The sequence below is a fragment of the Rhipicephalus microplus genome, chromosome 7 (genome assembly GCF_043290135.1).
Source record: "Rhipicephalus microplus isolate Deutch F79 chromosome 7, USDA_Rmic, whole genome shotgun sequence".
Taxonomy (NCBI): domain Eukaryota; kingdom Metazoa; phylum Arthropoda; class Arachnida; order Ixodida; family Ixodidae; genus Rhipicephalus; species Rhipicephalus microplus.
Genome location: NC_134706.1, coordinates 80,711,399 through 80,723,917, shown reverse-complemented (window position 1 = coordinate 80,723,917; position 12,519 = coordinate 80,711,399). Strand labels below are relative to the sequence as shown.

At 46.5% G+C, this 12,519-nt stretch overlaps 1 protein-coding gene across 4 annotated transcripts in view; it reads right to left on the bottom strand.

Moving 5' to 3' along the window:
• Positions 1-7,020: 7,020 nt before the first annotated feature.
• LOC142767517 (japanin-like-RA1) overlaps positions 7,021-12,519 on the bottom strand; it is a 227,720-nt gene continuing 222,221 nt past the window's right edge. For 3 of the 4 annotated variants that reach the window (XM_075869323.1, XM_075869324.1, XM_075869326.1), the window contains one exon: positions 7,021-9,048. In XM_075869323.1, coding sequence (XP_075725438.1) covers positions 8,750-9,048 — 299 coding nt within the window. In that variant the 3' untranslated portion in view covers positions 7,021-8,749. The remainder of the gene's footprint in view (positions 9,049-12,519) is intronic. The other variant, XM_075869328.1, reaches the window with a different exon arrangement.

Genomic DNA, 12,519 nt, shown 5'->3' with positions numbered 1-12,519 from the left:
AACGGCGGAGCCATGCCCACTGCCTCGTAACAACATAATTACTATTGCAATAATTTATTCTAAATAAACGGTTGTCAAATCACTGAACAACTCAGATGGATTTAAAGATAAGGACAGAACAATCGTGTATTGCTTACCACAAGCATGAAACTCAGGCACTCCAGAATAATGAACACTTCAAGCAATGATATGGCTACGTAGCTATCGAATGAAGGGTGAACCACTGTGTGGACAGAAGACGACGAAGAGGACTGGTTTGCTCACTCTGTGTGCTGCGCTCCGATTTTATTGCTGTATATACACTGGCAAATAGGCACGTCCCGTATCGTCTTACGTAAAATATTTGTGGTGGATGTGCTGGTCCTTCCTTGTACCCATCACGAAGCTCCGCAACGGCCGCATCATCACGCGTCCTACCATGTTACAGGTTCAAGAAACATCGTCTTCACAACCCGCCTCTTCTGTGACTCCTACCTACGTTGTCCTGCCTCCTGCTCGTGGTACTGGTGTATTTTCCGGACAGGATGGCCTTGACGTTGACAAGTGGGTCAACGTGTATGAACGGATCAGCGCCAGCTTTAGGTGGGACTTGACACCCATGCTTGCCAACGTGCTTTTTTACCTTTATGGCCCTCCGCGGGTGTGGTTCAAGATGCACAAAGTTGACAAAACCAGCTTGGACACTTTCAAGGACAAGATCAGTGACCCTTTTGGGAACATCGCTGCATGACAGATATTTGTGTGAAATCAGTTGGCTACTCGGGCACAGACGCCTACCGAATCCTACGTCACATATATTCACGACGTCATCGCCCTTTGCGTCCACGTTGACAAACACATGCCCAAGCCTGAGAAGGTATCGAATGTGCTCAAAGGCATCGCCGACGATGCCTTCAAGCTGCTTGTATACACTAACGTCACCACCATTGATGAAATCACCAAAGAGTGCCGGTGGTTTGAACACGACAAGAGCCGCCGTATCCCGTAGAGATTTACGCGACTGCCTAACACTTCATCGTGTGAAACTTCATCGTGTGAAGCCACTCACCAACAACCTACCTACGACCACGTCACAAGAATTGTTCGTCGGGAGCTTGAAGCTGGCTGTCCAGCTCCTAGTCTGCAGCCTGTTTTTACAACCCTAGCCACTGACCCATCACACCCATCGGTAGCCTTAATTCAAGCTGTGGTTCGCTAATCTTGGCCTTCCGTCAGCGTGTCCCGTGACTCACCCTAAAGTACGCCCATACCCCCCAGGTAACGCTCGGCGATCTCCTCCATCATTGCGCTTCCAGAACCCTACACAATGATGAACCCCTGACGACCATCCTATCTGCTTTTGCTGTCATGAACCTGGACAAATTTCTTCTCATTGTCGTCGGTGCTGGTCCAACTCACCACGTCAGAGCTATCCTACTTATATGCGTCCTACCAATTCTGGACGTCTAACCGCTACACCGTCCAACCTTCACTCGTCGCCTCCTCACGAACCTCTCCTCACTTATGCCCCTTCTTCCGGTCGCCGCTACTCCCGCTTCCCGTCGCCGCTACGCCACCAATCCCGCTCTCAGCTGCCTCGGCGCTTTTTATCGCCGAGCTTCTCCGGGTGATCGCAGCAGAAAAACTAGATATCGCAGCTTATGGTTGTGAAGCTGCAATACCAACGACGCCCGGAAACCCTCTACTGACGCTACCCACATACCAGTCTCAATGAAGTAAATGTCGACAATGTTCCTGTTACTGCCCTTGATGACACAGGTGCCCTCCTATTATGAGCGCATATCTACGCCGCCGTTTGCAGAAGATCATGACGCCCTCTACGAGTCAAGCCCAATGTGTTGCCGATGGCGGTGCTGTAGAAGTCGTCGGAATGTGCACTGCTCGTGTCAACATTGCTGGTCGTCAGGCCGTAGTCCTTTTAGCCGTACTAGATCGTTGCCCCCACGACCTCATACTAGGCCTTGATTTCCTCTCGGCACACTCGGCTTTAATTGACTATTCTGGCACGCTCAGCCTCGACCATCCCCTGCTCTCTGATGCCTGTGAAAAGCCCGCCTGCCGCCTCGAGCGGTGACATACGTCAGCCTGTCTCGACCATTCCAGTTCCCGACGAAGACTACATCGTTACACTGATAACAGACGCACGACTTAAGCGCAGCGTTACAGTGCCGCATACCATCGCCACCATAGTGGACAATTGTGTGTTTCTTCCACTCCTAAATTTCAGCCTCATTCTTCAAGTGTTGCCCTACCAGATGTCACTTGCTCAACTTACTGCCATAAGAGAGGATGACATAAACATTGTTGCTGTAACGGTCCTGAACCAAGCCGAAGTCTCATGGTTACCCGATTTTGCCGAAGCCATCTTTCGAAATATGATTGGACCAAACCTTTCGCCTGATCAGGCCGATGCTCTCTGGGGAGTTTTGGCCTCTTATGGTGCCATTTTTGATATCTGTGATCGTCCCTTAGGCCAGACTAATCTTGTGACTCTGCGCCCATCCACCGTCGGCCTTACCGCGTGTCGGCTTCAGAACGAGCAGTGATTCAGAAGGAACTGCGCAACATGCTATCGAAATACATCATCAAACCATCGTCAAGCCCTTGGACCTCCCCAGTGGTTTTGGGAAAGAAGAAAGACGGCTCCTGGCGTTTCCGTAATGATTATCAGCACCTTAAGAAAATAACCAAGAAAGACGTGTATTCTCTTCCACGTATTGACGACGCACTTGGCTGTCCTCATGGCGCCACCTTTTTTTCTCTGTCGACCTCCGATCTGGCTACTGGCAAATTGCTGTAGACGACATAATGGATCGTGAGAAAACGGCATTTGTAACCCCCGACGGCCTTTACCAATTCAAGGTCATGCCGTTTGGTCTCTGCAATGCCCCAGCAACCTTAGAGAGAATGATGAACACGCCGCTTCAAGGATATAAATGGTTGACGTGCTTGTGTTACTTAGATGTGATAATCTTCTCACCCACCTTCGCCAACCACCTTGAACACCTTTGGACCATTCTATCAACATTCCGACAAGCCGGCCTCCAGCTGAATTCTTCGAAGTGCCGCTGCGGTCTTCGTCAAAATACTGTGTTGGCCACCTTGTTGACGCTTCCGGTGTACGACCAGACCCGGAAAAAGTACGCGCATTAACGAACGTTTCTGCTCTGTGCTCTCTCCTTGACGTTCGCAGTTTTGTGGGTCTATGTTCTTACTTTCGCCGGTTCGTGAAAGACTTTGCGGCACTCGCATGCCCACTCACAGACCTTCCCAAACACGACGTCCCGTTTTGTTGGAGTCCTCTTCAGGCCAACGCTTTCTCTCGACTAATCACTGCTCTAACGAAACCACCGATACTTGCACATTTCGACCCAGATGCTCCTACAGAAGGGCGCACAGACGCTAGTGGTCAGGACATCGGCGCAGTTTTGGCCCAAACTCAGCGGAGCACTGATAGTGTGATCGCATATGCAAGTCGTCTTCTTTCGAAGTCTGAGAATGACTACTCTATAACAGAACGAGAATGCCTTGCCCTTGTCTGGGCAGTTTGGAAATTTCGTTCTTACTTGTATGGCCACTCGTTCCTTGTCGTCGCAGATCATCACACCCTCTGTTGGCTTTCTTCAATGAAGGACCCTTCTGGATGACTTGGTCGTTCGGCATTGCGTCTGCAGGAGTACTCCTACTCAGTTGGCTACAAGTCTGGACGCCTCCACCTGGACGCCGATTGCTTGTCCCGTTGCCATGTTGACCAACCAGATTAATTAGTCAGTGAGCCTGGCCCCTGCAGTGCCATGTTCATGTTTAGGTTTTGTGAGATTGGTAACGAACAGCGTCGCGATCCTTTCTTGCGGTCACTCATTGCCCTTCTGGAATATCATCCTAATGACCTGTCACTCCGCATGTTCGTTCTCCTATATGACACACTGTACCGTCGTAGCGTCCAGCCAGATGGCCCTGAGCTACGTATAGCCGTGACTAACCATCCCCGTTCAGCGGTGCTGCATGAGCTTCACGATGAACCAACTGCCGGCCACTTGGGCGTATCTCGCACGTACAACCGCGTCTGGCACAGTTTTTTTTGAGTGGTCTCGGGCAGTCCGTTCGACGCCACGTGGCCTCCTGCGATAAATATCAACGTCGAACACGACCTGCCGCTACCCCTGCTGTCCTTCACCAGATCTCTATCCCTACCGAACCTTTCTTTCGCGTTGGTGTAGACGTACTCGGACCGTTCCCTGAATGGAACTCTAAAAGCAACTGGGTCGCCGTTGCTATAGACCATGTGACCAGGTTTGCTATCAGTAGAGCACTCCACACCAGCACTGCTACTGACGTTGCCGACTTTTTGCTCCACGATGTAATTCTACACCAAGGCGCTCCTCAGCGATTGCTCACCGATCTTGGACTCGCATTTTTGTGACGCGTACTTGACGACCTTTTGCGCTCTTCTTTAACGCAACACAACCTGACCACTTCCAACAATCCTCAAAGAAATGGCCTTGCTGAACGGCTAAATCGCACCCTCACGGACATGCTCTCGATGTAGGTCCCCCTAACCACCATGACTGGGATTTAGCGCTACCTGACGTGACGTTCGCCTACAATTCATCAAAAAGGTTATTCACCTTTTTATATGCTCAATGGCCGTAATCCGACCTTACCACTGGACAATCTACTACCGACTACTATACCTCCTCCAAGTGAATACGCACGTGATGCTATCGCTCGTGCCGACCACGCACGTCAGATTTCCTGCTCTGGGCTGTTGGCTTCACAAGGAACCCAGAAGGCTCTCTACGACGGCAAGCATGTCGACAATGACTTCTCACCTGGTTCTCTACTTCTTTTCTACTGCCCAGTTCGTCGCGTTGGATTGTCAGAGAAGTTGTTATCTCAACACAAGGAACCTTACCGTATCATACGACGGGTAACGGACGTTACAAATGAGGTCATTCCAGTCTCTGGCACTAACCTGTCTGCAAACACCCCCAGTGACGTAGTACAGGTCAGTAGGTTGAAACCATACCACCTTCCTTCTGATGAACACGTATAAATTGCACCGAGCCGGTGCTTTTACTACCGGGGGGTAATGCTACGTAGCTATCGCACAGAGGGTGAATCATTCTGTCGACAGAAGATGATGAAGTGGACTGGTTTGCTCACTCTGTGTGCTGCGCTCCGATTTTATCGGTGTAAATACACTGGCAAATAGTCACGTCCCGTCTCATTTTATGTAACAAACTCATCACTAGCCCAACTAGTCCCTCCACATTGACTGAAGTGTGGACCAGGGGATCCCCTGCGGCAGTCGGTGAATACTTCTTTCTCCTCAGTGTCACTGTGTGACGCTCTTTTTCAGAACATCTCCTCAGTGACTGCCCAGCATCATATATTAAGCCTTCGTATAGACTGACAGACTGATGCCTAATAAAGTGGCATTAGGAGCTGGTTGGTATGCGAAATATAACGCTCTGTTAATTTTAATTTTTTCTGACCAGTGTTTCTCTCTACAGCGCGTCACAAGTAAGGTGGTCAATGGCACTACTGAATAATGCAACACTTATCTGGCCGACCGAAGCACTCGTCTACATCATAACACATTTCCTCCGAACTGAACCACTTCTGCATTTACCCTGGCTCTGCGTGCTTTTAGTTTGAGCAGCACCCTGCATCGGTTAGACAGAAGTCTGGGAGTCATTCACACTCACTCAAAAAACATAATTTTTTTCTTAGGCCTTACTCATGCACTCAGACTCGCGCCTAAATGCGAGTCTAAGTCTGGTGAGTTAACTTCTGAGCCCGTTAAAATATTATGATCTTCTTCACACATGGTTTCAATTCTCCTTAACAGCAATATGTTGCATAATTGCTGCTTCAGTTACAATCTTTTAATCTCGCACCTTTAAAGAGTGACTGAAACTCAGTAAGGTAATCTGTATTCAAAGAGATCGTGCCTCAGATATTTTCATTAGAACGTCCCGGGAAAAATTCCAGGAGGGCATGTTAAGGCACCTCGACTCTTCCCTCACCCTCCTTGCAGTTCTTGCCTCTCAGCTAAAATATTGAGTAGGTGTACAAATGCCTGTGCATTCAGGTATGTGTGAGCTGTGAAAATTGAGAGGTCAAGTCACAATGCCATGCGGATGAAGGCCGCTACACTGCCACGAGGCACTGCGAGATGCCAACTGGAGCACCGATTATGCAATATATTGCTTTTAAGGGGCGACGAAACTATAGGTGAAAAAGATAATCATGTTTTAACGGAATCCGAAGTACACTCACCAGACTTGGTCAGACTTGCATTGAGCCGCAAGTCTGAATAAGGCCAAAAGACAAAATATATTTCATGAGTGAGTATAAATTATTTCCAGATTTTTTTGCTAACCTATGCAGGGAACTGCTCACCAAGACTGAACAGAGACAGTGAAAACGCAGAAATGGTTCGGTCAGCCAGAGAAGTGCTCTATTTCATGTAGTAACATCGGTCATCATACTTGTGATGTGCTGAGGAATAATACACGCATCAGGAAAAAAAAACGCAGGGTGATGTTTCATGTACAAACTAGCCCTTATTACTGCTATATTTAGGCGTCAGGCATTCTGTCTATGAAGAAGTGTGGAGACACGACGCTGCGAAATCACAGAGAAAGTGTTTTGAAAAAGAGTCTCAGACAGTGACACTGAGGACAAACAGGTATTCAACAACTGCCAAAAGGAAACCCGTGCTTGGCAATGCAACCTACATGATGGAACTGGTCGCGCTGACGAATATGAAATTATTGGTTGAAGTGTTTTTCAATATTGGAGTGCCTGAGTTTATCTGAGTACAGTATAATATTTTTCCCATTATTGATTAACACATCTGATTTGTATTGTGATTTAACTATGTGTGTGCATGTATGTGAGGTGGAAGGGTGGATGGATAGATGGTAGAACTTTATAGTCCTGAAAAACATGGCTAGCACGCAGTGAGCTGTTAATACTTTATTCATTTACAATACAATATTTCACTGGCGATCGGACATAACAATATGGACATAAACGCGCCGGTGCGAGTGCAAGCACTTGCCATTTGATTAACTATCATTAGACGGCTTGTTTACATAGTGTGCTCTCAGCGCTTAGGTTTTGTTGAGACTACTAACAGCACGAAGATCCCTTCACTCTTGGAAGCGCTCACATTTGCTTTAACGAGCATTTTGTTTTGTAGAGTTAAGTGAGATTGAATCCAGAAGAAGTAACTGCTAATCTCGATTCTCCATTGCTATAATTTTTGAACAAGGGTGCCAATAGTTGCCATTTGCACCATGGTTCGAGGATTATTGACATGACTCATCCATGCATAGCAAAACAAAGGTAAGGCCTTGAAAGGAAAAAGTTCTTTGCATGCTTGTCTGATAGCACTGTAGCGGCTTCCACGTGACATTGTGTCCTGAGTTCTCAATTTTTCGGGCTTTTGCACCAGCGTTTGTTGTGAAGCATGCTGGCTAGTGACGCAGTGCGTTCTTTCGGAGGAGGGTGCAAGAGCGTGCATGCTTCGGAGAAGTGGTTGTTGGTGGCTCGTGTAGCTGCGAAGGGCTCATTAGGGGCTGTGCTTAAGGGCTTTTTTTAATGTTGTTTAAGTGCTCGTCTGTGTCAACTATGGTTGCATGCTTGTGTGGAATCACGTTATCTTATGGCTGACTAAACTATCCAAAATTTCTCTTTTTGGTGTGCAGGTGCCAGTGGGGGACTGCTGCTGACAGTTTGGCCCTCATAAATAACAAGGTAGGCAGCTGCGCTTTTTTTGAACATTTTGCTTTGCTGTTGATGCATTAGTACGTATCACTACCAGTTCCCCAACATTCCTCATACGGCCTGAATATACCGTCTACACTGCTGCTGCTTGCACTTATCTTTTTTGTATGCATGTGCTATATTTGCTCACATAATTATCAAATTCCCTTCATTGTTAAATAATTGGCTGATCTAAAGGGGTGGTCTGTAGAGTGGGTGAAATTTTGGAACAGGTCGACTAAATGTGAAACAGCAAGCTGGAATTGTGATGGCTAAGTTGTGTCATAACCAAACCATATCAGGTGGAAGAATGCCTACCTTCATGTTACAGGCACATGTTCGCATTGCCTTGTAATGAAGAAGCCCTGAAAACCTTTCCAAGCAATCATCGAATGCCTTCATTAGAGAAACTTAATCCCAAATTGACTGTTGCAAAATTTTTTGCTATCTGCGAAGTACTAGTGGAGCTACAGGACTTTGTCACATCGTTTACGTGCTTTCTTTCTGCTTTCGTTCGAGTGAGCGCAATTAAAGCTGCGCAGGAGTGGAGGACTAGGGGGCAAGAAGCTATGCCTATTTATTAACGTGCATCATGACCTTGAGCGCTTTCATTCGCTTTGTTTTCTTTAAACATGGGCTTCTTCTCAGTGTAATCACGAACAGGTGCACTGGCACGTGGCAGCTTATCGTTGCGATTGTAGACATTGTACTTGAAGTGAAGAGTGATCAGTTGGATTTGAAGCCTAATTTTTTGAGAAAAAACAGCGTCTTTCAGGCGACTGATGATAAATTATAGATTACAGGCTGCGTGCTGCCCTATTATGTCTGTCTCACATGCTCTCAGGTGCCTCGACTACCCCCAAAAACATTTTCTGACCATGTACGAAAAGTGTAGCGGGGCCACTTCAATTGCTTTTTGGAGAGTGCTCTGTATATTTTACTGAATTGTTTAATTAAATTCATATTTTAGCTAACGTGGCTGCTTGGGCGAGTTGCTACATGATTTACATAAAAAACAGCGCCAATAACGAGGGACAAGAAAAGAAGGAGACAGACAGACAGACAGACAGACAGTGTCTTTGCCTGAGAACATCCGCAGTGTGCTTAGCCGTGGCCCCAAGTATGCTGTTGAACCAAGAAGGTGAAGGGCGGAACTTTTGAGCCTGGTCCACAGAATTTCCAAGAAGGTGCCTGCTGACTGTGCCAAGGGGTGTGTTTCCGAGGGTTGTGACATTCTTTGTAACCATAGAGCAGGCTTAAACTGGGTTCCTGTAAAGAAAGTAAAATCCTTCTTGAAGGATAAGTCATTGAACTTGGTAGCAGCAGATAAGGAGGGAGGTTTTGTTATTATTCCGAGTGAACTCTATAAAAAAAAAAAGGTGGTGAAGCACTTTTTTTCTGTTTTTCAGCCCCAAGCTAATGTGTCGCTTCCAAAGCTTAAAACATAGACAAAAAGTGTCTGTAAAACGTTGAATCTGGATGGTTTGGTAAAAAAGATGGATGGCGGGAAAAACTTTAGCATGGAAATATTTCCTAACGCGAAAACGCACAAAGTTACCTGTCCTTTTCGTGTTATAGTATCTGAGGCGAACTCGTGGCAAAAAATGCTGGCACAATTTCTTCAGGGTAAACTGATGTTAATAAGCATAGACGATTCGTTCCTAGCTAAAAGTTCCAATAATTTGATTTCCGTTCTTAAAGATAACAAATTTTCTGGCTACCAGGCATGCTCAATAGATATTAAAGATCTGTACTACTCATTGCCACACAATGAGCTTCGAGCTTGCATTTGCGGGTGCATTGACAGTTTTGGCGAAGTGAATTATCAGAATGCAGTAGGCATATCTGTTGAAGGTTTTATGGAACTGCTAGAGTATTACCTAAGGTCGACATTTGCAGAGTGGGATGATCGTATTTACTTGCAACGTCAAGGGGTGTGCATAGGACCTTGCCTTGCGCCCATTTTGAGTGGTTTATTTTTAGCCAGCCGTGACTGTGCCACTCAGAATTGCTTGGAATTGACAACTGTTAAAAAAGTATTACGCTATATTGACGACTTCCTCGTGTTGTTTCAAGCTGGAACCTCGTGGGACGGTTCGTGATTGACTAGTGTAGAAAACAGATTGAAAATGGAGCTCGGAGGCGAGGAAGAAGAAGTAGCCAGCGGCACGCTCTGCATATTTTTTTTCCTGTTCTGTCAACAATAAACCGAAGACGTATTGGTTCTGCGGTCTCTCTGGTCCTTCTGAAACATGGCGCCGTGACCAGGATGATCTGAAAACAGACGCAGAGACTTCAACCCCATTCGCAACAACGGGTTGAAGAACGAAGCAGCAGCGTCTGGCTCAAGGACGAACCGTCGAGAGAAGGACCACGACCGACGACTGTTGGCAACGCACATAAACAGGCAAGAGCTCTTTCAACACGTTTTAAGCAGGAATAAATAGGTCTTATCGAAGAAGCGGAAGACGCTTCGAGCAAATGTGACGACGCTTATGAGCGAAATCGACAAGAAGATAGAAGAAGACGCCGATCGAGCGCAACTTATGACGCTTCTGAACCAGATGAAGAGCGTGTCACAGACGCTAAGACTAGTTAACGAACAGATTGAACCGTTCATTGAAGAAGACGACGCGGAGGCAGAATTTGAAAGAGTTTTGCATTATGAGATGAAGATCGTCGTTGCAACGACAAAAATAGAGGAGCAATTACGCGATTTAGAACGAGCGACGCAACTGACTACGAGAATAGTCACAGAACAGGCGAGCTGAGTGCAAGGTACTAACCAAATTTTGGAGACGCAAGAGCTTGTTAAGTTGCCACGCTTCGAAATGATCAAGTTTGATGAGAAAAAAACAGCATGGCCAAGGTTTTCGCATCAGTTCGAGACATCGGTGCATAACAGAGTGAACATGCCGAAGAATCGAAAATTTAATTATCTTCTGGCGTCTCTGAGCGGGGAGGCTGCGTCTCTCATAGAAGGTTTGCAGTTTTCTGATCAGAATTACGAGCATGCAGTCGCTCTTCTGAAAGAAACCTTCGGACGAGAAGATAATTTAAGAGAGACTTACATAAAAGAGCTTGCAAACTTGGAAGCAGTGAAGAGTCCTAAAGATGTAGATGGGTTGAAGAAACTCTTCCAAACGTTGCAAGTGAAAACACGAGCACTGCAGTCGTTAGGAGTGGAAATGGATAGTTATGCCACAGTGATAGCTCCTGTTGTAAAATCTGCGCTACCGGTTGATATGAGGATTGAGATGAAGATGAAGGAGTTAAAGAAAGGTGACAACAGACCAGCAACTACAGAATCGGACTCAGCGTCAAGAGACAGCACGAGCAGTTTGAAAGAAATTATGGAGTTTTCAAACATATATATACGCAGCAGAGAAGAAACTCGAGAGGAAAAATACGAAGTGACCCAGTCACCGCACAGTATGAGGTGGACTAGAACATCTACGCTTCAAAGCACCTCCATTAAGAACTCCACATTCTGTGAGATGACTGGACACTACACGGAAGATTGCAGAAGAAGCATTAGTATGCAACAGAAGAAAGAAGCCTTGCGACGGGAACGAAGGTGCTTCAGATGCACCAGACCTCACCACACGGCGAAGATATTCTGCGCTAACGTATGCTGCAAAACATGCAAGGGAAGGCACGCGACATCCATGTGTCGACCACGTACGCCTGCAGGAAAGTCTGCACAGCAGCAAAGTGGTGATGTTGAGCAAGTGCGTAAAAGCGCGCAACCTGACCGGTTAGACACCAGCAAGTCCTGCAACATGCATGCACAGCAGTCTGATGAACACAAGTGCATACTACTGCAGACAGCCTTTTCGTGGACGGAGGGAGAAGACAGCGGGTGCTACGCACAGATTCTGCTGGACAACGGGAGTCAGAGGACATTAATCCTCAAAAGATTGTCAAGAAAACTAGCGTGCAAGGTAAAAAGATCCGAAAGGATTACTGTTGGATCATTTGGAGGAGGAGAGATGGAACTAGACATGAAAGTCGTCAAGGTCAGCGTAAGGAAGGATCCCACATCGGAGCCAGTCACGATTGAGGCACTGGAGATAGAAGTTATATCCTGTGACGTGCTACCATCGCCACCGCTGACAATACACGAAAGAGCAAGATAGCTGGAAATTTCTTTGGCTGATGACAACGAGAAGACGGACAAAGAAAGAAAAATATGGAAACTTCTATAATAATTGGAGCAGATTATTACTGGACTGTAGTCACTGGTCGCATTTGCGAGATTCATCCAAAAGTAATGGCAATAGAAACAATATGGGGATGGATTGTCCAAGGTCCTGCAGGACTTCATTGTGTGCCGATGAAATCATCGACGGTTATGGTACTCAAGGTCAGTGCCAAGTCGGGCCCGACTGTGGACGAACTGCAGAGATTCTGGGACTTGGAAAACATGGGCATCAAGGAGAAACCTGCAACAAAGATGAACGATGAACATGTGCTAGACTACGTCCGACAAACAATGGAGTTCAAGGCAGGAAGTTACCAAGTGTGGCTACCATGGAAGGAAAACGTAACACTGGACGACAATAACATCATTGCAGAGAAGAGGCTTATCCAGGTGACCAAGAAATTATGCAAGGATAAAGATGTGCTCCTAGCCTTTGACAAAACTATTCGAGAGTGCTTCGAGCAAGAAATAGCAGAAAACGTCGAAGAAGATGCTGTATTCAATATACAGAATAAATTTGTATACTACATGCCGCA